General features: G+C 32.4%; 5 protein-coding genes across 8 annotated transcripts; 4 read left to right on the forward strand and 1 right to left on the reverse strand.

Annotated features, from left to right (window-relative positions):
* Positions 1 to 2,730: 2,730 nt before the first annotated feature.
* Positions 2,731 to 8,645, forward strand: LOC108486735 (arginine--tRNA ligase, chloroplastic/mitochondrial-like). 4 transcript variants are annotated; one of them, XM_017790936.2, is made up of 19 exons: positions 2,887 to 3,018; positions 3,294 to 3,351; positions 3,499 to 3,573; positions 3,661 to 3,800; positions 3,958 to 4,033; positions 4,137 to 4,238; positions 4,378 to 4,593; positions 4,912 to 4,992; positions 5,399 to 5,482; positions 5,575 to 5,679; positions 6,083 to 6,261; positions 6,616 to 6,700; positions 6,913 to 7,096; positions 7,278 to 7,347; positions 7,467 to 7,536; positions 7,746 to 7,835; positions 7,995 to 8,063; positions 8,149 to 8,253; positions 8,437 to 8,645. In XM_017790936.2, exons 2-19 carry the CDS (start codon positions 3,295 to 3,297, stop codon positions 8,545 to 8,547), a joined length of 1,899 nt encoding a protein of 632 aa, XP_017646425.1. In that variant the 5' UTR covers positions 2,887 to 3,018; position 3,294; the 3' UTR covers positions 8,548 to 8,645. The 4 variants fall into 4 exon arrangements, with proteins under 4 accessions (XP_017646423.1, XP_017646426.1, XP_017646425.1 ...); XM_017790938.2 differs by having other exon boundaries at positions 2,944 to 3,018; positions 3,503 to 3,573; XM_017790934.2 differs by lacking the exon at positions 3,294 to 3,351 and having other exon boundaries at positions 2,731 to 3,018; positions 3,503 to 3,573.
* Positions 8,646 to 11,596: 2,951 nt separating this feature from the next.
* Positions 11,597 to 15,497, forward strand: LOC108485895 (glucan endo-1,3-beta-glucosidase 13-like). The gene is made up of 6 exons (XM_017789741.2): positions 11,597 to 11,744; positions 13,316 to 14,572; positions 14,666 to 14,689; positions 14,813 to 15,076; positions 15,164 to 15,187; positions 15,295 to 15,497. Coding segments are annotated over exons 1-6 (1,626 nt in total). The 5' UTR covers positions 11,597 to 11,689; the 3' UTR covers positions 15,297 to 15,497.
* Positions 15,498 to 18,486: 2,989 nt separating this feature from the next.
* LOC108485009 (glucan endo-1,3-beta-glucosidase 13-like) lies at positions 18,487 to 21,011 on the forward strand. Its single transcript, XM_017788879.1, has 4 exons — positions 18,487 to 18,541; positions 19,501 to 20,702; positions 20,814 to 20,837; positions 20,949 to 21,011. Exons 1-4 carry the CDS (start codon positions 18,487 to 18,489, stop codon positions 21,009 to 21,011), a joined length of 1,344 nt encoding a protein of 447 aa, XP_017644368.1.
* Positions 21,012 to 21,931: 920 nt separating this feature from the next.
* Positions 21,932 to 25,104, forward strand: LOC108486396 (glucan endo-1,3-beta-glucosidase 13-like). Its single transcript, XM_017790441.2, has 4 exons — positions 21,932 to 22,057; positions 22,781 to 24,133; positions 24,235 to 24,258; positions 24,429 to 25,104. Coding segments are annotated over exons 1-4 (1,434 nt in total). The 5' UTR covers positions 21,932 to 22,002; the 3' UTR covers positions 24,431 to 25,104.
* Positions 24,926 to 26,954, reverse strand: LOC108486397 (profilin-1). Its single transcript, XM_017790442.2, has 3 exons — positions 26,481 to 26,954; positions 25,864 to 26,001; positions 24,926 to 25,351 (listed from the first exon to the last, which is right to left on the reverse strand). The coding sequence occupies exons 1-3, from the start codon at positions 26,601 to 26,603 to the stop codon at positions 25,217 to 25,219; spliced, it is 396 nt and encodes a 131-aa protein (XP_017645931.1). The 5' UTR covers positions 26,604 to 26,954; the 3' UTR covers positions 24,926 to 25,216.
* Positions 26,955 to 27,579: the final 625 nt, after the last annotated feature.

Below are 27,579 nucleotides of genomic sequence, written 5' to 3' on the forward strand. Positions count from 1 at the left end.
TGACCTCTGTTTACTACGAATCAATTTTCTCTCTGTACAGAATTCAAAGGGCTATGCCATTTGTTTATCTTAAAAATAGAATCAATAAGGAATCTATACATGTAAATTATAACTCCTAATTATTTTTTCACAAATTTTAGTGAGTTTCTCAAATAGGAACAGAGGATCTCGAAGTCATTCAGACTCTGTCTCACAGCAATTTAAATATATCATAACATAAAATTCAATTGCATGTACCGTTTCCTCTACGTGAAACAAGACTCATTGGGCTTTAATATTATATTTTATTCAGCCCCTAAATCAATTTCCACAATTTATGGTGAATTTCTAAATTTGTATCACTGCAGTAACCCAAAACTATCAAGGCTAAATTTACTCAATCACAACTATTATTCACTAAATCCATACAATATCATTTCATCCATCATGGAAATAACACATAATTATGCTTCATAGGCATAGATCCATAATCTCGATTTCATCAAGTATCAAGACTTATTCCTCGTCATGTCATTTTCATAGTATTCACCAATACTATATACATCATATATCAAGACATCACACATAAGTTTAGTGTACATACCTGTACAACTTGTAATTTAACTTAAGAACATACTCACCAATGGCTTGTCTTATTGGGACCATTATCGAATACTCCGTCAAATTACCCGTTGAACACTTGGAATATAATCGGATACACGGAAGCCCGTAGCTAGACAAGCTCAATAGCCTGCGGTTTATGTAGCAAAGCTACCATAATCTCACCCATAATGAACTCGGAACGCAACTCAATGAGCTCGGGTGTTCGCATTCATAATGAACTTGGAACACAACTCAACGAGTTCGGAAGCTTGCATCCATAGGTGAACTCGGAACGCAACTCAACGAGTTCGGATGCCTCATAATTCTCACGAACTCGGACCACAACTCAACGAGTTCTGATCTCAATTTCCTAGTGACATGTCACTTGTATCCTAACCTATTTCTAAGGTTCAAACAAGCTCTTTCCTCGATCATACGCCTTTGCCATCTTTCTCGTGAGTCAATATCGATTCTCCGGTGGCAACTCATATTTTTCAAATATTCCACAGAATTTGTATAATAATTCAACAATAATCATAGCATGCAACAATTCGTAAATAATAATCATCATACCATTATAAAGACATCAACAACACATAGTAATGTTACATCATTTACATAATATCAAATTATTCACATATATGTATACTTACAATTCATATAATATCATAACATTAACATCAAAATACACATTGCATTATTAAAATCATATGAACTTATCTTGTATGCGAAAATGATCATTTTTAACATTTTGTCCACAACTTGGTATTTTGCCGATTTTAGCCCGCATTTCGATTTTCCTTGCTCTATCATTTCAAATATAGCCTAATTAGGACTCATATTATTCAAATCAACCCAAAATCATATTTTGAAAAAATTATAATTTTGCCCCTAAACTTTCACATATTTACACTTTTGCCCTAAATCTCGTAAATTAAAATTCACCCTATTTTCTTATGTTTTATGACACGCTGATCATTTTTCCCTTCTATAGCAACATTCAATTCTCACTCTAACATATATTTATGAATTTTTCTCATACCATAACCGTATATGGAGATGGAAGACACGGGTAGGGAGTGTTACAATTTCATGAAAAATAAAGCATTGAAACCACTATGGACTAATTGAAAGAAAGACAATATTTGGAGCCAAGTCATCTGACTGGGCTTTAGCTACCAGAAGGAGGAGAACAACAAATTGAGACAAAGTTAAACAATTTTTTGGGACCAAAATTAAATTGCATATTTTTATAATAATAAAAATGTAAATTTGTTATCTTAATAGTTTATATGTTTATAATTTTAAAGGATTAAATTTAAATTTTATTAATTTTTGAGAGTAAAATATAATTTTATTATTACTAATTTAAAACTTTAAAAATTATAAATAAACTTAAATACAAAATGAGGGGTGAAATCTCTACCAGCCCCATTGACTTCACTGCTAAAAACAAGTGAATAAGAAGAGAAAAAGGGAAAAAGTAGGTGGTAATGAGAAAATAGAGGAAATAAGCGACTGATCCGAAAAAAAACAAAAGGTGGTTTCAATATGAAAAAATAAGGGCTAGTTTTTTTTGAGAGAGACAAAAGTTTTTAACATTTTAATTTAATCATTCTTCGTGTTCGGAATATATTATAACCGAGACAAGCACTTAAAATATCAAGGAGAGCATAGCTAATATGTTTTTTTGTTTATCAATCACAAATAAGTATGGAATGCATTAAGATTTATTAAGGGGAGGGACTCCTTTTAAGAAAAATTTGTGAAGTGTTGTTGGATAAGTTGGATATATATCTTAATGGATTACCAACAATATAATAAAAATATAATTAAACATCATGATACCTTCATAATTAGTTTAAAAGATCCAAATTTCTGATTTTCGTAAAATATATTACTTTTGTTTCATTCCCTGCGAAATGCAAACATTACAGATTAAACCCTAACCTAAAAAATTGTAATTTGTTTTATAAAAAAGTTTTAAACCTTAACCTAAAAAGATCATAATTTGTTTCCTAATAAAAAGGTTTAGTTGTATTAAAGGATGTCTCATACATGTTTAGGTTTTTGTTTAAAAAAATATTTATCAGTGGGTCCAGCCTTTAAAAACTGACGTGGCACGATCTTATTGGCAAACTCACTGATAAAGAAAATATCCTAAAAATATAGGCAACCAAAAAAAGAAAAAAAAACCCTAAAAACAGAAAAGCATGGAAAGAAGCAGCAAAAGAAAACAGGGAAAAGAATCGAAGGGTTTTTTGGGGTTAGCATAACCAAAATATATTGAAACTACAAAGGAAAGAGAAAAAGATATGTTGACACCCTTAACCCTTTTAGTACCGCCGGCATCTCCTCCTTCACTGTTTTCCTTCAATCGCTTCTCTCATTTCCCATTCTCTACCTCCATCTCCGCCACCACCACCTCCGCCTCTGGTCAGTCATCTTTCTCTTTCACTCTGCTTGTTCTTTTAATTCTTTCAACTTTGTTCCACTTTGTCTGCTTATTCTCTCCATGCACAGTTTTCTGTAATTAGCTTTGGATACTTTTTTTCCTTTTGGTCGATTTTTTTATGTACCGTGTGTTTCGATGGAAGCTTCAATTTCACGTTTTCTTTTTTATTGATTTGAAAATAAAATCACTTCTCTATATAATAAAGAAAACATAAATATGATTTTTAGATTTTTTTTTGTTTTTGTACTTTGTTCAGAATGTCTTGTTACAATGCATCAAGGAAGGTGTTAAATTGGACCAGTGCTATCGTCCATGTAATATTGGGACTCCAGTTGACTGCATTTTGCACTTTTTTTTAGTGAACAATTTTATATGTTTGGCTATTTTCTTTGGTTTATTGTTATTTTTCTAAAATTCAACGAATGTTGGTAGTAATTTTGTTCTATAAACCCGAAAATTAGACAGATTTATTGAGAGTAGTATCTAGAAGACTTGTTTTGGCAATCAAGACGCAGTCAATAACGACCATGGCAACTGTAAGTTCATTCAACTGAATATTCTTCCATTGATTGTCTTATCTGGAAATAAGGGTACTGATTAGTTTATTTCAAAATGTGGTTTAGCAAGAGGAAGAATGTAAGGGGAATCTGAAGGCACAGTTAGCAAAACTATTTGAAGTTTCACTTAAAGTAACAGTTCCGAATGAGGCAGATGTTGACCCATTGATAGCTGCCTGCACTGGCAAATTTGGTGATTACCAATGGTATGGTGTAGGTTCCCTTATTGGAAAAAAATACTATTTACCTTAGAAGGTGTTTTGATGTTATGAAATGGTAAATAACTTGTTATTAGAAGTTTCATAGAGCCTTCAATATGGAATAGTTTTTCTTGCCTAATTCCTTGGAAATTTTTTGGTGCAGTAATAATGCCATGGGCCTTTGGTCTAAAATCAAAGGGAAGGGTACTCAATTTCGTGGCCCCCCAGCTGTCGGAGAGGTTGGAATTATTTGATTCTGGAGCATCATCTTTCCTGTATCATACTTTGAGTCAATAGATAATCATTGTTTTGTTCATTTAATTTCCTTGTTTCTTTTGGTAGGCAATCAAGAATAATCTTCCGACCTCTGAAATGATAGATTCATGCTCTGTAGCTGGTCCTGGGTTTGTAAATGTAGTATTATCAAAGAATTGGATGGCCAAGGTGGTTCACACATTCCTCTGTTTTGCTTTTTTGTCATTGACTTTCTTTCCTGGATAGTATTCCTTTTGGATTTGGCTTTGCTTGTTGTGGCTGTTGCATTGATCTAATAAGAGAGCTTGGTTTTTTTGTTGTTTGACAGGGTATTCAAAAGATGCTAGTTGAAGGTATTGATACATGGGCACCACAGCCTCCAGTTAAAACAGCAGTTGTTGACTTTTCGTCCCCTAATATTGCAAAGGAAATGCATGTTGGTCACTTGAGATCTACCATTATTGGTGACACACTTGCTCGTATGCTTGAATTTTCGAAAGTCAAAGTCCTTCGGCGAAACCATGTTGGTGACTGGGGGACACAGGTTGGTGTTGTTTCGGATTTGTGCATAAAAGGATGCATTCTTGTTTGTGCTCAGAAAAGGCTTAAGCATCCATCTTATTGTGAAGTTTATAAATATATCTTGGTTGCTGTTCATAAAAGTTTGTATATCTCTCTTATCGTGAAGTTTGTATATCCATGATAGTCTGTTATCTTATTGGAGTTTCTTGTCATATACTTTGGCTCTTAATTTGTCTTACTCTTCCATTTGCACTCTGCTACTGTTAAAGCAGAAGATCATATAACTTTTCAGCATGACCCCAGCTGTACCTTTTTTTTGACTTTCCTATTTGTTGTGCAGTTTGGCATGCTGATTGAGTTTCTATTTGAAAAGTTTCCTAACTTTGAAGATGCTACTGAAACTGCCATTGGAGATCTACAGGTGAATGAATGTTTTCAAATTCCTTTGAATTTGAAGCTCAAGCAGAAATATACTAAGCACTGGATCCATCAAATAATTGCTGATCCACTTTTTTTAGAGGCTATACCTCTCTATAAAACAGGTTTTAACGAAGTTCATTATGTCTGAGCTTTTAATGATGTTTTAATCAAAAACATTTATTTTATTAAGCTACATCTCTTGAATAACAATTGAAACTTCCTCTTTTTATGAATGAACTTGTTTAGACTTTTATGAAGTAGATTCTTTGTAGATGGTTGAACCAATTTAGAAATTATTGGTGATTCTTTTGTTTTTCTATAAATTTCTCCACCAAACACAAATAGAAATCAGATTGATTATCAAAATTGAGTGATTGTTGTAATCCTAACTTGGGTGACTCTCTTAGGCATTCTATAAAGCTTCAAAGCAGAGATTTGATTCTGATCCTGCATTTAAGGAGAGAGCTCAACAGGCAGTGGTGCGGCTTCAGGTAAATTTTACTTTGTTCAGTATATGACTCTCTCTTTCTCTCTCTTGATGTACTTGTATTCATTTACACTTATCTCTTTGTGCTCATTTAAGGGTGGAGAAGAAAAGTATCGCAGGGCATGGGCACAAATATGTGAAATCAGCCGGACTGAATTTCACAAGGTCTATCAACGACTTGGAGTTCATTTAGAGGAAAAAGTAAGTAATGTCAAATGTCAAATGTCAATCTCTATGTATTGTTATATTTTGGTCAGCTTAGGTAATTTTCAGGTGCACTTCTACACAAAAACTTCTCTATGACATTCAGGGATCATTGCAAAACTCCTTTTTTTTATGATTTACTTTCTATTTTTTCTTTATATTTTGGACCTATTTATATAATTATCTTTAATCTTGTACAAACCGTAAATATTGTGTTTATTGATTTTAACATTTATATAATTGCCAGAGGTCTTGCATATGTGCAATTGTACACGATTATGCTACTTTGACATATTCCACCAAGCTAGTCAAGTTTTCTACAACCTCATTTTAGAATGTTTTGTCCCTGGTGCAAATGGTGCTCCTGATTGACCTATTTATGATTATTTCATTGTGACAGGGAGAGAGCTTTTATAATCCTTATATTCCTGGGGTTATAGAAGGGTTGACCAAACAAGGATTAGTTGAGGAAAGTCAGGGAGCTCGTGTGATCTTTATTGAAGGCATTAATATACCTCTTATTGTTGTGAAGAGTGATGGTGGTTTCAACTATGCATCAACTGACCTGGCTGCTCTTTGGTAAGTTTTCTTCCGTTATTTTATGTTATGAGCCTGTAGTTTTTGTTTGGCATTCCTTGCCAAATGTCAGAAATATGTGCCAGCCAAGAGAATTGACTTAAATTACCCTGGCTAGAATTACAAAAGTGGTTCTTGGTTCGAAATTTCTTGAGCATTTAAACTTTAGATGATTTATTGTTTATTGTTTCCTTTTTCATGTTGATCTCATTGGGTACTCTGTTAGGCCAATTTGTTTTGATAATTGTACTTTTTTACTAATTATGGAACAATCTTACTGCGTTGACATCGAACATGTTAGTCTAGCATAGGAATTAATTAGCTTCCTTATCAACCTTTTTAGTTTCAATTTTGTAGGTATCGCCTCAATGAAGAGAAAGCTGAGTGGATTATATATGTTACTGACGTAGGCCAACAACAGCATTTTGATATGTTGTTCAAAGTATGTTCTCGAAGTAGTTTCTTGAATTCTGTTGTATAATATTTTAAAACCCTTTGTTAATGAAGTGAAACTTCACTTCCTAGTTCTTATTCAACTTACTTGGACTATATTGATGTTTGTGAATACCGTTACAATGATCATAAAGAGTTATTCCGGCTTTTGACATCTAGTCTTTTGCTGTATATTCTGAAACTATTTTGGTTATTTTTCAGGCTGCCAAACGTGCAGGGTGGCTTCCTCAAGGTGATAATTATCCCAAAGCTAGCCATGTTGGTTTTGGACTTGTTCTTGGAGAAGATGGCAAGCGTTTTCGAACCCGTAACACTGAAGTAGTTCGTTTAGTTGATCTACTTGATGAAGCCAAGAACCGAAGTAAAGCAGCACTTATTGAGCGTGGTATGATATTTAACCTTATCACTGTTGTTTCAAATGTTTTTCAGCTCTTTTTAACTACCTTATGTTCGTCAGTCTATTAGTGACATATTTGTTACTGCAAGTTCTTTCAGTTGTTAAGTTGTGTAGCCTTTGAACTTTTCAACCTCTTGTATCTGAAATTGTTACTTTGTGTTCCAATCAGGTAAGGGTGAAGAATGGACCGAGGAGGAGATTGAGAGTACTGCTGATGCAGTTGGTTATGGTGCTGTAAAGTAAGCTACTTATTATTATATCAAGTTATTTATGTAATCTAATTAGTATTGCTATGATCTTCTAAGTAGTTCTTGTACTACTTTGTTTTCTTTTTAATATTCATTAAATCTGATTGCAGGTATGCTGACTTGAAGAACAACAGATTGACCAATTATACATTTAATTTTGACCAGATGCTTAATGATAAGGTGCCTAACAGTTTTTTTTTAGAATGCAAATATTGTCGAACTGGTTTCATCATTTTGGTCTCTAGTGAACTTTTTATGATGAAAGTTTCCCATATTTCTTCTGCTGCTTCTGATTGTAGTTTTCTGCTCCTACTAATGTCATTACTGTTGCTATTACTTCAATCACTATTAGCATCTGATTCTTGCCTTCTAAATTTTTTTAATGGCAGGGCAACACTGCTGTTTATTTGCTATATGCTCATGCTCGAATATGTTCAATCATCAGGAGATCTGGTAAAGACGTGGAGGAGCTGAAGAATGTAAGTTCTCCCTCAATCTGAAGCAGTAGCATTGTAAATCTTTTAGTTGCCTTTTTATGTAATGACATTAGTATCCTGTTATTAGGCTAAGTAGAACTACTCTTTTGTATCAGATTCAATATCTGCAACTTTTACCCATTATCTCTTTGTTTTTAATAGAAGGGGACATTAGTATTGGAGCATAAGGATGAGCGTGATTTGGGGCTCCATTTGCTGCAGTTTGCTGAGGTAAGAACTTAAGGAAGAAAAAGAACAATCTATTTGTTGTTTCTTGAGTCAGGCTCGGTCTGACAAATTTTTATCTTGCTTGCAGGTTGTTGAGGAGGCTTGTACCAATTTGTTACCGAATGTTGTGTGTGACTACCTCTATAATTTATCCGAAATCTTCTCCAAATTTTACAGCAATGCCGAGTGCAAGGTATGATCAACTATCTAATTATATGATTTCTTGGTAAAATAAACCTTGTTATTGCTTGTCACCCTGCCCTCACAAGGCCGTTCACCTAGTGTTGAAAGTTCTAATGGCGGAGTGAATTCTAGGTAAAAGATGTTGCAATGAAACTTTAAGATGACATGTGGCATATATTGATTAAATGAGCAGGTTATCGGGTCAGATAAGGAAACAAGTAGACTACTATTATGTGAAGCAACCGCAGTGGTTATGAGAAAATGCTTCAATCTCCTGGGAATCACACCTATTTACAAGATATGATTGTACTTTGAAAGCTTTACATATAAAATCCTATGTACCGCGACAATTGTATTCAGATCTCATTACTTTATTTATTTGGACAGTTTTGATTGTGCTTATGTGTTTTAGCTATGAATTTATTCATACCTGCAGCAAGGCCTAATTAACTAATTTACCTACCTATTTAAAACACTCTAATCGCTTTCAGCTGCTGAAGGATTGTCATGAAATCTTATTAATCCACTTCTTTACTCCAAACCTTAATATTTACTCATATTTAAACTATGTAATTGAATCAATTAGGTACTAAATTGATAAATTGTTTAAATGTCCTATATGTATAGTAGCTATATTTTGTGGGAGCTTTTTTGTTTTTAGATTTTTATAAGAAATAAATAGAAACTCAATTATGATTTTTACATTATTTTTAACAAATAATTTTTTTCAATTACATTGTGCGTGTGATAATATAATATAAATTTTATGTCTCGACATTATTGAGATGGAGGTCTTTAATCTTTGAATATTTAAAATCAACTTTAATGTATAAAATTTTGATTCTAATATGTTTGTACAACATATCTACGAATTATATTTATAACAATAAAACAAGTCGAATAGATATATTTGAATAAAAAGTCAACAAAACAACAGCAAGTCAGAAATCTAGTGGCGTTCCACTCAAAATTGAAAGTGGGATGGAATGATAAATCCACTTGTTGGTTAAAAATTGAAGCTTATTGATGAATAATTAAGTGGAATGGAATGATCAAAATTCACCCAACCTAAAATGGTTGGATCCTAATCAATTCCCCATTTTGCTATTAATTAATAATACATTATTATTCATTTATTTCCCAGCTGTACACTTATACTGCTCATTGAATTATCTTGCCCGCTTTATTTAATCCAAATTATGTCTGTATTTATTTATTTATTTAAAATTATTTTTATTCATGTTGTTTGGTTTAAGTTAGATGAATTAATAATATTCATAAATAATAAAGTAAATAATAAAAAGTACGTATCTTTTTATATATAAAATAAGAAAAATTATTACACAATAAAATTTTTAAATTACACAAGCAGGTTGAGGATTTGATATATATATTAAAGGTTGTAGTACAAAAATAAAAATAAAAGAGTGAGTATTTGGTATACTAGTAGCGTACTTTATTTATTACATAAGTAATCTTAAAAATTGGCATGTGCCAATTTATTTAAAATATCTATTTTTTAATATTAGACTATACCTTATAGGATACTTGTTAACCCTTTAACCTTATTTGTGAGGTCTAAAATTTCATTCGCAGTGTACTAAATATATTTTCCTTATGAAAATTAATTTGACACTTGTCACACGTTCAACCTATTTGTGGAGTCCTATAAAAAACTTCATTAATAGTGTATCAAATAATTACCCATAAAATAATATAAATATATAAAAAGAAGGGTTAGTATTTGACACACCAACAATATATCTTTTTAATTCTACCAACAGCCTTAAAAAATTGCCAAGCGTTCTTTTAATATTTTATTATATTTATTTAGGACATTTGTCAATCTTCTAATTTTACTTGTGGAGTCTAAAATTTAATTGATAGTATACCAAAATTTTTCATTAAAACAAATACACAAGACTATATTATCAATATTATTAATTATATAAAATTGAACAGTTTGAAATGATTTATTATACCAGTGTTATAAATGAACATAAATAAATTTTTTGTGCAAAAATATAAGTAAATTAAATAAACTTTGTTTATGTCGAATTCATTTAATAGATAAAACTCAAAGTTTTGTACATATACACATATTTAATTTAATAAACAAAATTATTACTTAAATTCTTTATTCATTTACAAGACTAAATTCAACTCTACCAGAATAAAACCATAAATCAATAAATCAATTAAATTTTGATGTAAGAAGCGATTTTTAATTAAGTTGAAAATCGAAGCAAATAATATATTTAAAAAGAGATAATTCAAGTTTATCCCTACTTTCAATTTCGTTTCTATACATTAAAAATGCCTCTTTGGGCAGTTAAAGTTTCGTTTATCATCATAGTCCTTAAATATGAAATAATGTGACGCAGAAATATTTCATAATGATGTCACATGTCAAATAAAACTGACATATGCCATACATATAATGTAAAGTAATTATTTTGACAATGATACAAATATGATGGCAAAGAAAAGTAAAGGTAAAAGACACTTATGACTTACCATATGATTTCGGGTTTAAAATATATTTTATAAATTTTTAAAATAAAAATTAATCATGTTCTTGTTATTGTTTATTTATATATTGCTATTTAGTTTATTCAATTCTTTATTTTTATTTTCAAAATAATAAAAATTAATAACATATAAATTAAATGTATTTGACTTATTTTATAAAAAATTCTCAAAAGTTAATATAGAATTAAATTAAAATTCAAATATTTAACATGTATTTAAATAGTAAAATGTAAAAGAGAAGACAAAAACAAAATATAATTATTATTGATATTAATTTTATAAAATAAACTTGCAACCAAAAATGCCTTAATGGATATCAAGATTTCAGGCTCACTCTTTCAAAACCATATATTTTGGTCTAGATTTAAATAAATTTTGGTTGCCAAATCATCAGTTTTGGTTATAATTGTTTGGAAGTATATTTTGTAATTACAATTGTGATTATATCGGTAACATTTAAAAAAAACCCTTACATATATTAATTGAAAAATACATTATGTTTAATGAGCTAGTAATATTGTAGTGTATTTTTTTAACAGACATAATTAAAAATTACTATATGTCTCTTTTTTTGTTAGTGGAGTAACCACAAATCTCGAACATAGACTTAAAAAAATACCAAAATAAATTTGGAAAAACCAAATTTAATTATCCTAAGAAGGAACAAATAAATAAGTTGAGTTGCTGTAGAATGGATATTTTAATATCTCCAAAAAGGATATTAATGAAGGATAATATTGTTGAATGAAATGAAGTGGGTGGGCTGTGGTGTGAACCATTTTCATTATAGTTTAGTAGTATAAGCATGGAAGAGATGGATGTAGTTTCCTCTCAACTTGGTTCTTTTTCTCTATAAGAAGCAGCTTGGAATCAGATATTTTGGCATTAATTACTAATAAAATCTTTAATGAAGAATGGCTTCAACATTCAAGCTCGTCTTTGCTGTTCCTTTGTTGCTTCAGCTTTTAGGTATCTTCTTCTTCTCTAGTTTCTGCAATTAATAATATTAATTAACACAATGAAGAATGGCTTTGCTATTCATCTCGGCTTACGCATTTGTGTGTGTATATATATATCAGGCTTTAATCTCTGATTTTGAGTCTGCTTGTTTTGTGTTTCATTCTTTTTCTTGTAGTTAATAGGAAGGTTTAATAATGGTAGTAACAGATGGTCACATTGTTGTTACGAAATTTTATTCAAAAAACAATCAGAAGAGTGTAAAGTTGGGTACACTTAAATGTGTATTATCGATATCAACAAATTTCTCTTGTTTTTAGGAGTTTTTTATTATTATTTAAGAAAGAACTTTATATATATATATATATATATATATGAAACAAATAAGTAAACTAAACTTGACACTAATAATAGTTGAGAAAAAATAGTCAAAATGTTTAAGTAAACAATCAACACCATGAATTATAAACGTGGAGGGTTTCAAGCCAGACTTATCAATTAAAATTTCCTTTATTATTGTGAACTAAATAAAATACATAAAAAATTGTAAATTTATATTCAATATTAATTCAGGGCTCAATTTTATGATTGCAGCGTTGTATATATAATAACATAAATTTCATGCATCATCGATGAATAATAACATAACACATTATCATTAAATGAAACAAAAATATAATGGAGGACTTATAAAATGTACACTAATAACTTTAATTATATAATTAAATAATAATTAATTATAAATAAATGCTAAAACCCTAAACTTGAGACCTTACACCTTATACTAGAGACCAGAGACCTTACACTATAAACCCTAGAACCTAAGTTTGAGAGTTATGGATATTTATTTATAATAGTTACGATTAATTGTGTTTAAGTAAAATTATTAGTATTTATTTATAAGTTTTTATATATATTTTATTTAATTTAATGACGATGTGTCATACTATTATTCATTGATGGTGCATTAGATTTATGATGATAGTGCATTAAATATTATTTCTATTTAAAAATGTAAAATATAATTTAAATAAATTTTAAATTGAAATATAAAAAAATATGATTAAATTAGAAAAAGTAACATTCAAATAACATAATTGAAATATTCACAAAAATGCATAAATTTTTTTATAAAATTTTGCTATTAATCATTGTGTTGTACGAAAATTATTGATTTAATCTATCTATTTTATTTTGATTTTTAAAAATATATTTATTTCTTGAATTTTAAAATTTTAAAGTTAATGATAGCGGTTAAATTCTATATTTTCCAAAAATATAAAAAATAAAATGATTAAATTAAAATTTACACATAGAATTTAACATTTTTTTGTTGGCTCTTTTTACTTCCTTTCAAAGGGGAATAAGCAAAGAATTTCGTTTGGCATATTGGAGTGAGATTATTGATGTAAGAAGCAGTGATGACGATGATAAGACAATTGCTTACTAAACTTTTCCATTTCATTGCAGAAAAGAAATGCAGTATTTTTGTTTTTGCCTTGGGAAATTAAGTACGTGCTAATCGTGTTGTTTCATCTTTATTTCTACTAACAACGTAAAAACCGGTCAATTTCGCTGACCAGATTTCTGTAGGGGAGGTAAAGTTGGAGTTGACTTCGGAACGGATGCTAATAATCTTCCATCACCTGATCAAGTATCAGATTTGGTTCAAAAACACAACATTCAATACCTCAGGATTTATGATTCTGATCCCAAAGTGCTGAAATCCTTGTCAAACATTGGCATTGAACTTATGGTAGGAGTTCATAATGATGACTTATCCAAATTCCAGTCCCAATCTTATGTAGATTCCTGGGTGAAGAACAGCATCCTCCCATACTACCCCGCTACAAAGATCACCGACATTTCTGTAGGTGTTGAAGTGACTGATAGCCCAGATGCCGCCAACTTGGCTGTGCCCGCCATGAGAAATGTCGTTTCAGCGTTGAAAAAGGTTGGCCTCCAGGGTAGGATCAAGGTTTCAACTCCACTCTCCTTTGGGGTTTTATCGAAATCCTACCCACCTTCCGATGGGGCATTTGACGGTAGCCATGATAATGTCTTGGGACCTTTGTTGGACTTCCTGGAAGAGAACCAATCACCTTTTACGGTCAATTTATATCCTTTTTACGCTATTGGAGATGCTTCTTTGGATGCTGTTCTGTTTAAGTCACCCTCTTCAATTTTCGTAGACCCGAATACCGGTTTTAGTTACAAGAACATTTTTGATGCTCAACTAGATGCTGTTCATTTCGCTTTGGCCAAACGGAAATCCAGAAGAATACCGATTATTGTTACGGAAACCGGCTGGCCTACGAAAGGTTCAGGAGGACATAGGTTAGCGATGGCTAGTCTTGACAATGTTGACGACTCCTATGCTAGTATTGACAATGCCAAGACTTACAACACCAACTTAATTCGTCATGTTACAGATGGCTCTGGTACTCCTGCTAGGCCTGACGAAGAGCTAGTTGTGTACATTTTCTCCTTGTTTAATGAGAACCTGAAGCAAGGACCGGAAATAGAGAGAAACTTTGGTTTATTTTATCCCGACATGAGGAGTGTTTATAACCTGGTCTTCCCTGGAAAAGGAACCGGAAGAAGCTGGTGCGTTGCTTCTAGCCAGGCTTCAAATTCGGCTTTACAGAATGCGCTAGATTGGGCTTGTGGTCCGGGAAAGGCGGATTGCTCCGCTCTTCAGCCTGACCAGCAATGTTTTGAACCAAATAATCTAGTTTCTCATGCCTCTTTTGCATTCAACAATTACTACCAGAAAAATGGGCTCACTGATCAAGCATGCAGTTTTGGAGGAACTGGGATCGTAGTCTATAACGACCCTAGTAAGTCAATTACTTGATGCAGAATTTGATCACAATATTGCATGATTTCTCAACTCTAAAAATCTAAAAAACTATTTTCCATTATTTGTGCAGGCTATGGTAGTTGCATCTATAATGGTAAGTACAGATTCTTAAACATCTCATGTACCATACCTATTTTTCTTTTGCGCCCCCCAAACTGTCTATTTTTGCATATTTGATATCATTAGAGAAACTGGGATTTTTTTTTTATTTTCACAGTAAAAAGTAGGGATCCGAAAGGAAGAACTTGGTGCGTTGCTTCTAGTCAGGCTTCTAGGTCGAATTTACAGAATGCATTAGATTGGGCATGCGGTCCTGGAAAAGCTGATTGTTCGGAAATTCAGCCTAACCAGAAATGTTTTCAGCCAGATACTCTACTTGCTCATGCCTCTTTCGCCTTCAACAATTACTACCAGAAAAATGGTGCTACTGATGCTTCCTGCAGTTTCCGTGGAAATGCAATCAAAGTTGATCAGGATCCTAGTAATTCTCTTGTTTGACCCTTCAATTTAACTCATCTGATTTTCCAAACTGCAAACAGTTATATATCTATTTAATTTATTTGTGCAGGCTATGGGAATTGCATCTATCACTGTAAGTACAAATTCTGAAACATCCCATGTTCCATAAACTGTCTTGTCGCCCTTTCTATTGTTAATATTATCATTACACGCTGATTCCGTTTTTATCGATTTGTACAGAAGAGGACGTATCATAAGAATAAAGTAGTTGTTGTGATTATCGTGGGCGACCTCATGAGCTAAGCTAATGTTACCAACGTATAATTATTGCGATTATCACATGATTACCAAAACTGCAGCTTGTAATACGACTACCATTGCTACTTCTTTGTAATGGTTTTCATCAGTGAATCTATTAAAAATAACTTTTAACGGTTAAAAAATAGGGAGTAGGATCGATCTCATAAAGATTTTAGTTTGCTCTTATTTGAAATTTTCATAATCAGAACATTTCGTGAACAGTTTCGTACGTATAACTCTTACGTAAAATAAATAAAAAGATTAAAGTAATATAAAATCAAATAAATAAAAATCGAACGTCAGTAATATAGTAAATAAAAACCTATGGTATCGTTGCCAACATATCTCACCAAAGATTATATCTGAAATGATGTAAAAAAATAATACTATGAGATGATTTTTTCTATTTCTTGAACTGAAAAAAAATAAATATCCAAACGACAAGAGTTTAAGTGTGATTTCAGATCTCTCAACTCACATTCCAAAATTTAGTCAACTTTTAACTAGAAAATAGTTTAATTGCTGATAGTAAAAAACAAAAAAAAAAACAAAAAACAAAAAATTAAGACGAAATAAAGCTAAAATAATAAAAAGAACGAAACAGCAAGTAAGCATTGAAAAGCAAAAACCTCTTTCCCCAAAAAGCAAAAGCAAGAAAAAATGCACCCTTTGTTTCTTCAATTTCCAGTATTTATGCTGAAAATTGATACTTAGTATTTACTCCTATACAAATTTTTAAAGATAAGGTTTATTAAATAAAATATAAGGACTTATTCCTAATTAAATTCTTAATAAATACTTTTACAGATATTATTTAAATAAAAATAATACAAATAAATATTAAATAAAATAATCTCAAATCTTTTATGTGACTTCATATTTTCACTTGTTCCTAACATTTTGAACTTACACTGTAACACTCCGATCGCCGGGTTCAAGTTACAAGATATTACATTCGTTATTGGAACAATTGCAATTAAAACACGGACAATTCATAGCAACTAATAATAAAAATTTAGTTAAACCATACATTTCACATGAAATAAAGTCAATCACAGGTCTTATACAAGTTTACGTAAGTTCTAGAGTTGACCCGAGCTAAAAACATAGGATTGACGTCGTGACATCCTCCTTTTCAAGTCGAGATGACGATGAACAGTTTGTCACATCATGACGTTAAGCTATTGTAATGGCCTCGTCGCGACAACGAGTCTCTTGTTGCACTGTGACCCTATAAGTCATTCCTCATCGCAACGACGTTTGAATGATGTCACGAGGGCACAAGTTATTTTGGCCAAAATGTACCAATTAATATCTATTACTAACCCTTTCACAACCTTATATCATTTATACCCAAAACAATCCCTCTTAGCCTGCATTAAACATGCATGACATGCAAAACATAATAAAAATGCAGAACATAATAGAAATGCAACAATTGAAGTGTTTCGAATTATAGAAATACAAACTGTAAATTTTAAGTTATTTATCGACGACTTTACCTTTTCCTCTCCCTTTCGAAGATTTCGGTTCGACGTTAGCTATGGATTAACATAAACACATAATACCATCAATATACAACTAAATTCACAATCAATTGTAATTTTATACAACCTTTGTATTTTATTTAATTTAGTCCTTAAAATTTGGACTAACATAACTTCCTATTTAAAACTCCAAATTGAAATCCGATTTCACTATAATCTATTAGGGACCTCCTATTTCTTATTTCTACAGTAAATTTTATAATTTATTTAGTTTAGTCCCTAATATACGAAATTATCAATTAATTTTACTAATTAATTTGGTCTTTTTCACTACTAAACTTAAAATTTATTAATTTAACACCTAAAACTTTCAATTCTCAACTATAACAACTTTCAAAATTTTAATAGTTTTACTAATTGAAATATAAGTTAACTAGATTAAACTTCCCATATCTCAAAAATATTAAAATTACAATAAAAAGATTGTATTATATTAACCATTTAAAGCTTCCTAAGATTGAAACCGTTATGGCCGCAACTTCTCTTTTGTTTTGTCAAATTCAGTTGCATGAGGAAGAAGGAAGAAATGCCTTCTCTTTCCTTCCACCACACTTTTATCGTAAATTACTTTATTTTTATTACAAGTTTTATAAATTTTATAACATATTTCCTTATATAATTATGTAGCCACCGTACACTTTAATTCTTAAGTGGTATAATTTCCACTTTAGTCCTTAGTTCATGTAACTCTGTAAATGTTTAAGAAATATATTTACGGACTTAGTTTACGAAAATGGGATCCCGAAATTGTATTTTTCGACACCACCGACTTTCGGATCGTTACATGCACTGCACTTACATAGAAATTAGGCAATAAACACCAAATTTAGTAGCTTTGTGCCCAAATGATTTATCAAAATAAAGCACATAAATATGTCAATTTGGCACAATGTCGAAATTTTTAGTATCTTTTCTGTCAAAAGCTAAGCAACGTGTTAGATGTATCATCTGGAAAGTAGTTTACAAGTTTGAAACATATATGAAAATTGCTTCTAATTTTTGTTTGGTGATCATTAATGCTTTATGAGACACTGAATAATTATGAGAATGTATGATATATATATATTGTCTATCTTATATCACATTTTATTCAAGCTAGTTAAAATGCCAATGGTTCATTTTTATCCGAATTTGTGTTACTAGGATCTAAATATGCATGTTGGTAGTAGAAAGATCGGCACTTGACCAAGCGTAACTCGCAAGATGTAGTCTCCAAAAAAATTTAAAATCATGATTACTTGATGTGACCGCGTAATTTTTCATATTAAAATATTCATGTCTACTTCGAGACCCTTCAACCTTCTCCTTGCGGCTGTGGTCTAAGATCAACTTTTATGATCCAGAGTCAATATATTCCTCTCTTTATACATACACAGGTTGATGAAACAATTTAATGTAATACAATTACGTGGGGGAAGCAATGCGAAGTATCAAATACTGCATCGACCTTGGTCTTTGGTCGTTGTATCTAAAAATCAATTTATTTTATGTGGCCATGAATTTCCCATCTAGATGCTAGCTTTTTTCTATTAGAAAAAGCTTGAAAGAACGTTATTTGGCAATAACTAATAAATTTTCATGAACAATGGCTTCGAGATTCAAGCTTGCGTTTGCACTCTCTCTGCTGCTTCAACTGTTAGGTAAGTCTTCATTTCTGCAATTAATATCTGAATTGGCAAATATGCTATTGTGATCTAGTGGTTGATTTTAAATTCATTGGCATCATGTTTAGGATTCTAACTTTACGTATAAACTTAATACAAACTTAATATATATATATGTTATAAAATATTTATATTTAATTCTTTAGTTGGTACCTCTTAAATGAACACAGAGAGAAGAAAGACTCAACCCATTTAAGGGTCAATATAATGAACCCAACTCTTACTCCTTTTCTACAACGCCACACAAGTAAACGAAACAAGTTAATAATGTGAGGTCTTTGGTCAATGTACCTTAAACAAAGAAGATATTTTTGGCAGTAGCTATTAGATTTCATAAACACTGGCTTCAGGATTCTAGTTTTTATGTATCTTTTCTTCTCTTCATCGTGTTTGATTCTGGAATTAATACTACACTCACTTAACACTGCTTCAGTTTCTGCTTTATTTTCTTTCCCATAACCCATTTGTTTCTGCTTTTCTCTATTCATCTTTGCTTGGGCCATTTGCAATTTTGAGGCTTTTAATCTTTGATTTTGAGTAAAAAAGCTCAGTTTTTCACAGCACTCTGCTTGTCTTGTGCTATCATTCCATAAGCGTTGTTGTTTTCCAAGACTTGAATTGAACAAAAACAATGTATTTAAAAGTGTGATGAGAAATGTTACAAGAATTCTATGAAAAAGTAGAGTGGGAATTGAGATATACAAAAATATATTGGTTAAAATAATGCAATATTCATTTTGTCCCCCAAGGAAAAAACGAACTAAATCACGGAAACTTATTAAAACCTTTCCTTTTTCCTTTAAATACTATGTTTTTGCCGTAGAAAATACATGTTGAACGTGTTTTTCCCATATGTGTTACACGAGAAACTTTTACTACTTCATCTTCCGCCCAATCTTTTAGCTAATGAAGAGGTTGCTCAATTTCATGGGCAGATTTCTGTAGGGGAAGCAAAGTTGGTGTTGCCTATGGAAGGAATGCTAATAATCTTCCACCACCTGATCAAGTAGCACAATTGGTTGAAAAACACAATATTCAGTACCTCAGGATTTATGATTCCGATCCCAAAGTGTTAAAGGCCTTTTCAAACACTAGCATTGAACTTATGGTGGGAGTTCGTAATGCAGACTTATCAGCATTCCAGTCCCAATCTTATGTAGATTCCTGGCTAAGGAATAGCATCCTCCCATACTACCCAGCCACAAATATCACCCACATTACTGTTGGTATTGAAATGATTGATAGCCTGGACAATGCCACCAACTTGGTTGTACCCGCCATGAGAAATGTTGTTTTCGCATTGAAAACAGCTAACCTGCAAGATAGGATCAAGGTTTCAACTCCACTCCCCTTTGGGGTTTTATCGAAATCCTACCCACCTTCCGAAGGGGCATTTAGCAGTAGCTATGAAAATGTCTTGCGACCTTTGTTGGACTTCCTGGAAGAGAACCAATCACCTTTTATGGTCGACTTATATCCTTTTTACGCTATGATCAATGGAGATTCTTCTTTGGATTATGTTCTGTTTAAGTCATCCTCTTCGATTTTCGTAGACCCAAATACCGGTTTAAGTTACAATAACATTTTTGATGCTCAGCTAGATGCTTTTCATTTTGCTTTGGCCAATCTGAATTTTAGCAGAATGAAGATTATTGTAACGGAAACTGGCTGGCCTACGAGAGGTTCACCCTATGCTAGTATTGACAATGCCCAGACTTACAACACCAACTTAATTCGTCAGTTTATGGATGGCCCTGGTACGCCTGCTATGCCCGGTGTAAACCTATATGTGTTCATTTTCACCTTGTTTAGTGAGAACCTAAACCCAGGACCGGAAACAGAGAGAAACTTTGGCATATTTTATCCGGACATGTCGAGTGTATATAACCTGGGCTTTCCTGACAAAGGAGGAAGAAGCTGGTGCATTGCTTCTAGCCAGGCTTTGGATTCGGATTTACAGTATTTGCTAAATTGGGCTTGCATTCTGGGAAAAGCGAATTGTTCGGCAATTCAGCCAGGCCAGCAATGTTTTGAACCAGATACCCTATTTTCTCATACCTCTTTCGCCTTCAACAATTACTACCAGAAAAATGGAGCCACCGATGATGCATGCAGTTTTGGAGGAACTGGGATCAAAGTTTATACGGACCCTAGTAAGTCAATTACAATATGCAGAATTTAATAACAAATTTGCATGATATCTCCAGGCTAAAAAACTTTCCATTATCTGTTTTATTTATTTGTGCAGGCTATGGTGAATGCAGCTATCACTGTAAGTATATAAATTCTGAAACATCCTATGTACCCTACACTTTGTCTTTTCGCCCTTTCTATTGTTATATTTCATCATTACTAGCTGCTTCCGTGTTTTCGATTTGTACAGAAGAGGACGTATCATGAGAATAAAGTAGTTGTTGCGATTATCGTGAACGAGTGCATGAGCTAAGCTAGTGTTACCAACGTTTAATTGTTGTGATTATCATGCTGGACTACGAAAACTGCAGCATGTAATACGACTACCATTGCTATTGTTAGTTAGTTTCTTAGTGATGATTTTTTAGTTTCTCAAGCTGGGCAACTTGTTAGACGGACCATCCGAAGATAGTTGACTAGTTTTAAACATATATGAAGGTTGCCCCTAGTTTTTATAATGCATGTATGTGATAGAATACATACACTAGCATGCTCAAAATTTTTTTGATTTGTTTCGTGTTTAAGTGTATTAAAGAATAAAATATATTAGTTAAGATTTGTTTTTATTAAATTTGTTAACTCAATCATTTTGAGTTAGATATGGGATTTGAACTAAATTTTTTTTTTAAAGAATAAATATCAAAATTATACATAAACTTTAATTCAATATGTAATATATCATATATGAACATTGATATTGTACAATTTTATAATAAAAATTTGATTTGATTCAATTTTTACAAATTACTAACAATATTATTGAATCTGCAGCTTTATTTTGATATGAAGTAGATACAAACAACTATATTATTCGAATATGAAAATAAATGTACATACTCATTTTTTTAAATGTATACAATTGAATTAAAATTAAAGTTTTATATATATATATATATATGAAACAAAATCAAAATTTTAATTTGATATTTATTTTATTTTACTTACTTTGATAATTAATTTTCAAAAACTTCATAAAATAAAGACAATATAGTCATTATGAAGTTAACATCCCTATTTTCCCTCTTTTATACGTACACAAGTGGATGAAACAATTCAATGTTATACAATAATGTGGAGGAGAGTTGTGAGGTATCAAAGACGGCATCGACTTTGGTCTTTGGTCAATGTTTTATGTGACCATGGATTTCCAATCTGGAGGCTAGTTTTTCACTATAAAAAGAAGCTTGGATGCCAGTTAGTGTAAAGGAAAGAACAACATTATTTGGCATCAATTTTTAAAATCGATGGCTTCAAGATTTAAGCTTGTTTTTGCACTCTCTTTGTTGCTGCTTCTGTTAGGTATTCTCGTATTTTCTTTTCTCTTTTTTTTCATAGTATTTATTTCAATAATTAATTTCTCAATAGGTCAATATATTAACGTCATGTTCAAATTTTAATTTTATGTAATATTTGTGTTTAATTCTTTTGTTGATATGACCTCTATCTAAAAATTTTATTAGATCCTGTCTCTCTTTGGCTTAATTTTAGGAACAAAATTTGATCAAGTGGAAAGAGTCAAAGAATAAAGACTTAACCATTTTAGAGTCAATGAACCTAACTCATCTACTTTTCTACATACACCACACAAGTAAACGAAACAATATAATATTGTGAGGTCATTGGTCAATCATCAATGTGCCTTAAAGAAGGAAGATATTTAGGCGGTAGCTATTGGATTTCATAAACAATGGGCCGTCAATGGCTTCAAGATTCAAGCTTTTAGCCATCTTTTCTTCTTTTCATATTTGCTTAGACCATTGTATTTTCCAGGCTTTTAATCTCTGGTTTTGAGTAAAAAATCTCAGCTTTTCTGAGTACTCTGCTTGTGTTGTGTGCTTTCATTCTTTTCCCTCTTTCTTATAATAACAGATGGGATATATGTAAATTTTCAAAATGTCTGAATCGTTTCATTTATCAGATATCTCAAAAAGAATTATAATTATTTTATTATTTAAATTCGTATTAATATTTGTAGAATATCTGAATTTAAATCAAATATCAAAATTCAATTTCGATGGGCAGATTTTTGTAGGGGAAGCAAAGTTGGAGTTGATTATGGAATGGATGCTGATAATCTTCCATCCCCTGATCAAGTAGCACAATTGGTTCGAAATCACAACATTCAGTACCTTAGGATTTATAATTATAGACCCGAAGTGTTGCGGGCCTTTTCAAAGACCGGTATTGAACTTATGGTGGGGGTTCCTAATGCAGAGTTATCACAATTCCAGTCCCAACCATATGTAGATTCCTGGCTGAGGAATAGCATCCTCCCGTACTACCCAGCCACAAAGATCACCCACATTACTGTAGGTGTTGAAGTGACTAATAGCCCAGATAATGCCGCCAACTTGGTTGTGCCCGCCATGAGAAATGTAGTCTCAGCTTTGAAATCGGCCAACCTGCAAGGTGAAATCAAGGTTTCAACTCCACTCTCCTTTGGGGTTTTATCCAAATCCTACCCACCTTCCGAAGGGGCATTTAGCAGTAGCTATGAAAATGTCTTGAGATCTTTGTTGGACTTTCTAGAAGAGAACCAATCACCTTTTATGGTCAATTTATATCCTATTTACGCTATTGGAGCTTCTTCTTTGGATGCTGTTCTATTTAAGTCACCCTCTACGATTTTCGTAGATCCGAATACCCGCCTTAGTTACAAGAACATTTTTGATGCTCAGCTAGACGCTGTTTTTTACGCCATTGCCAATCTGAATTTCAAAACAACTAGGAGCAAATTTGATGCTCAGCCAGATACTGTTCATTTTACCCTGGCCAATACGAATTCGAGAATAAACGACATTATTGTTACGGAAACCGGCTGGCCTACACATGGTTCTAGGCCACCACATGCTAGTACTCACAATGCCAAGACTTATGACTATAACGTAAGTCTTGACAGTGTCGACGACTACGCTAACATTGACTATGCCCAGACTTACAACACCAACTTAATTAGTCATGTTATGGGTGGCTCCGGTACGCCTGCTATGCCTCGTGCAAACCTAGATGTGTACATTTTCTCCTTGTTTAATGAGAACAAGAAGCGAGGACCGGAAATAGAGAGAAACTTTGGTTTATTTTATCCCGACATGAGGAGTGTATATAACCTGAACTTTCCTGGAAAAGGAACCGGAAAAAGCTGGTGCATTGCTTCTAGCCAGGCTTCAAATTCGGCTTTACAGAATGCGCTAGATTGGGCTTGTGGTCAAGGAAAAGCAGATTGTTCGGCAATTCAGCCTGGCCAGCGATGTTTTCAGCCAGATACCCTAGTTTCTCATGCCTCTTTTGCATTCAACAATTACTACCAGAAAAATGGGGCCACCGATGATGCATGCAGTTTTGGAGGAACTGGGATCAAAGTTTCTACGGACCCTAGTAAGTCCATTACTTTATGCAGAAATTTGGTCACAAAATTGAACTATTTCTCAAAGTCTAAAAAACTAATTTCCATGATCTTTTTTTCATTATTTGTGCAGGCTATGATAACTGCATCTATAACTGTAAGTACAAATTCTGAAACATGTTATTTACCATACCCTTCGTTTTATCGCCCTTTCTATTGTTATATTTCATCATTACATGCTTCCCTTAACTTGATCCCTGTCTTCGATTCATACAAAAGAGGATACATCATGAAAATAAAGGAATGATTGTTGTAACCATCATGCAGGATTACCAAAACTGCAGCAAGTAGGACGACTGCCATTACTACAACTTTCTCGTTATGGACCGCGGCGTGTGCACGGATTGCTAGTTTCTTTGTATTTGGTTTTTTTAGTTTTAATGTCTTCGTTAAAACCAGGGCAATGTGAAACGTATGTGAAGGTAGCCTCTGGTTTTTGTTTTGTATTTGAGAGAGCTAATAAGGGCACTGAATAATGAGAATGCATGGTGTCCATTGCTCTCCTATCCTGTTTTATTCATGCAAGTTGAAGGCCAAGGGTTCATTTCTCAATCCAATATTCCTCATTTAAAACTCGGCAAATTCTTCAATAATGACCACCAACTTTGCAGTTGGCAGGCCAAGCAGACAGTATCAACTACCAGGTCATTGCTGATAGCTTTTTTGCACCTTGCAAGACCCTAGATGCGTGAATCAATGGTTCCATTTGTTGCATGTCTTAATGCTTTTTAGCAAATAAGATTAGACAAAAAGCTTCGAATTGATTTACCAAATCAACTAGAACAATTCATTGTAAAATTTAGACAAAGTACCTCACTCCACAATCTTGACAATACCATCCATCAAGCAAGCACAGAAACAAAGCAAAAGGATCACAAGCATTATCACTATTACAAACACCAAGCCTATTGTTTCTGGAAAAGGTTCCCGACGACTTTAATACTAGTAATACTATTATTTAATTGCAGCCAACCATTACAAGAGGTGGTGGTAGATGCACTTTTGTATAGAAGAAGCCAGGAAGAATTGCAACAATTAAGGTTACACCAAAGTGATCAAAGACCCTGGTCTATGAGATAATCACCAAGCCTTTCCACAATCATGTTGCACTGACCTGGAGTCATTGGCTCGTCATAGATCCCAATGATCAAGGCCAGGTTGGTCTTTTTAACAGTAACACCTCCGGGGCCCTGAAATTAAAAATGACAAAAGGCTCAGAATACAACCATGACATAAAACCAAAAATATGAAGGTGGCTGAAAAGTTATGCGGTAGCAACTATATGTCTCTCCTTCCTTTCCTTCCTCAAGGAGTCTCTCTCAGGGTTCAAGGGCACAAGCTAAACAGCCGCATATAAAAATGTGACAGCAAAAGGCAATTGCAGACCAAATAGATATGCGACCACAATATCAAGTTACCTAGTTTTGAATGGCTAATCAACAATAGTATCACTTCACAATGTGCTCAGGTGTTCTGTGCTTGAAAATCTATTTGCAATATAGGTTTTTCCTTTTCTTTTTCTTTTTTTTTTTTTTTTATCTATCCAACTAAAAACTACACTTGGAACATGTAAGTAATCCATTTGCATTAAACAAAATGTAAGAAAAATATTTGTATTAAACAAAATGTAAGAATGCATGTGAGCATGAGATTTTTCAGTGTCATAAACAAAATAAAATTTGGAACAAAGGGACAGCATCACCTTTTTCCCTCGAATAACAGCTCCGGGTTCACCTTGGATCACCATGTATTTTGTGCCACCAAGGTACAATCCAGTCGGAGCAAGCGATCCAGGTTCAGAAAAGTCATTCATGATGCCAGTGATTTCTTCTGGCTTGAACTGAAATTAACATAGAACCAAAGAAACAATGATTGGCAGAAATTATGGTCATTTGCTAATTTCACTTTTATTGTCTTTAGCAGAAAATTTCACTCTTATTGTGTTTGTCATGATTATGGTCATTTGCAGAGATCAATTAACAAATCTTAATTCATTTTACTCAAATGATGATTAATACTTACAAAACTAACAAAACAGAAACAAACCCGGAAATCATAAGGAATTTTCGAATTTCCACGCATGAAAAAAGAACAATCTTTCAATATCCCCATAATAGATAAACTAATAAATCATATAAAAAAACGACAGTTTTATTTTCAGCAAAGAGTGAACAAAAATCAATCCTTAGAAGCAAATCAGATCAGCTTATAAATCATGCAAAAAGAGATATCGACCATTAAGAATCAGATCTCCTGGCTCAAAACTATCAAAAGGAAAGGATATGAGGAGGAAGAGTTTAAAAAGTAGAAGAAAACAACCTGAGGGAAATTGGAGCTCTGGGCCCAAACGCTGCCGTCTTGGCCAATGATAGCGGCGGCAGAGAGATGGTTGCCCTCAATATCACACATCAAGTGATCATCTACATACGCTTGCCAGGACATCTTCTCTCAATTGTTTTACTTTTTAAGTTTTTTCCTTGTTTGATGAAGTTTTCTTCTCTGTTGTTCCTTTTAGAGGAAAACAAATGAAGGCCAAGAAAGTATTTGACTCAAGCTGAGCTAAGCCAGAGAGACACGGGGATATAGCGTTAAAACAACGAGATCTGCTACAGTGATTTTTAATTATTTTTTCAATTTCTTTCTTTCTCCAACTTTATGTCTTGAAATTGGCTGCTTTTGTTAACAAGTAATTCTTGAATACAGAAAATATTAACAATTTCAATTTTAAAAAGCGTTGATTATATATTATATATAACATTTATTACCTCCAACTAATTTTAGGTATTAAATCGTGAATATGAGTTATTGTAAAATCCAATATTATATAAGGACCTTTATTTTTAGAAAAGAAAAAAATCTTTGGCATAATGGAATAAATTAACTAAAAAGGGAGAGACTTAATTCAACCATTGATAATTGGAAATTTTTACCATTACCACCTATTAAATACCAAACTCTCGTCTTTGCTATAAAAAATACAACTTTAGTTTAAATTAATTTAGCTTCTCATTTTTTGCCCTCTTTTTTAAAAATAATTAGTTATTTCTTCTATTGGAAAAGCCAAAAGCAAGTGGAAACTTGAAAGAGTTGTGGCAAACAAAACAGCTAAGCTCCTTTATAATAAGGCAAAATTATTAAAGCAAAAAGAGAACAGGAAAAAATTATTTATCTTCCAATTTCAATTTGTATCTTTATTTTTCTCGAGAATAATTGAGTTTTGAATCACTTATTTTCTTTCTTGATTGAGTTTTTTTTATTATTATCCATGCGGATTACTGGGACTAATTTTTTTGAATATTTTTTAAAATATTTTATTTTTTTTGAAAATGTTAATATTTCCAGGGACAGATCTAGCGTCAGTGTCCGAGAGATAGATAGATCATAAGATTGGTTATATTTGGTTGAATTTAAAGAGAGA

This window comes from Gossypium arboreum, chromosome 5 (genome assembly GCF_025698485.1).
Source record: "Gossypium arboreum isolate Shixiya-1 chromosome 5, ASM2569848v2, whole genome shotgun sequence".
NCBI classification, from domain to species: domain Eukaryota; kingdom Viridiplantae; phylum Streptophyta; class Magnoliopsida; order Malvales; family Malvaceae; genus Gossypium; species Gossypium arboreum.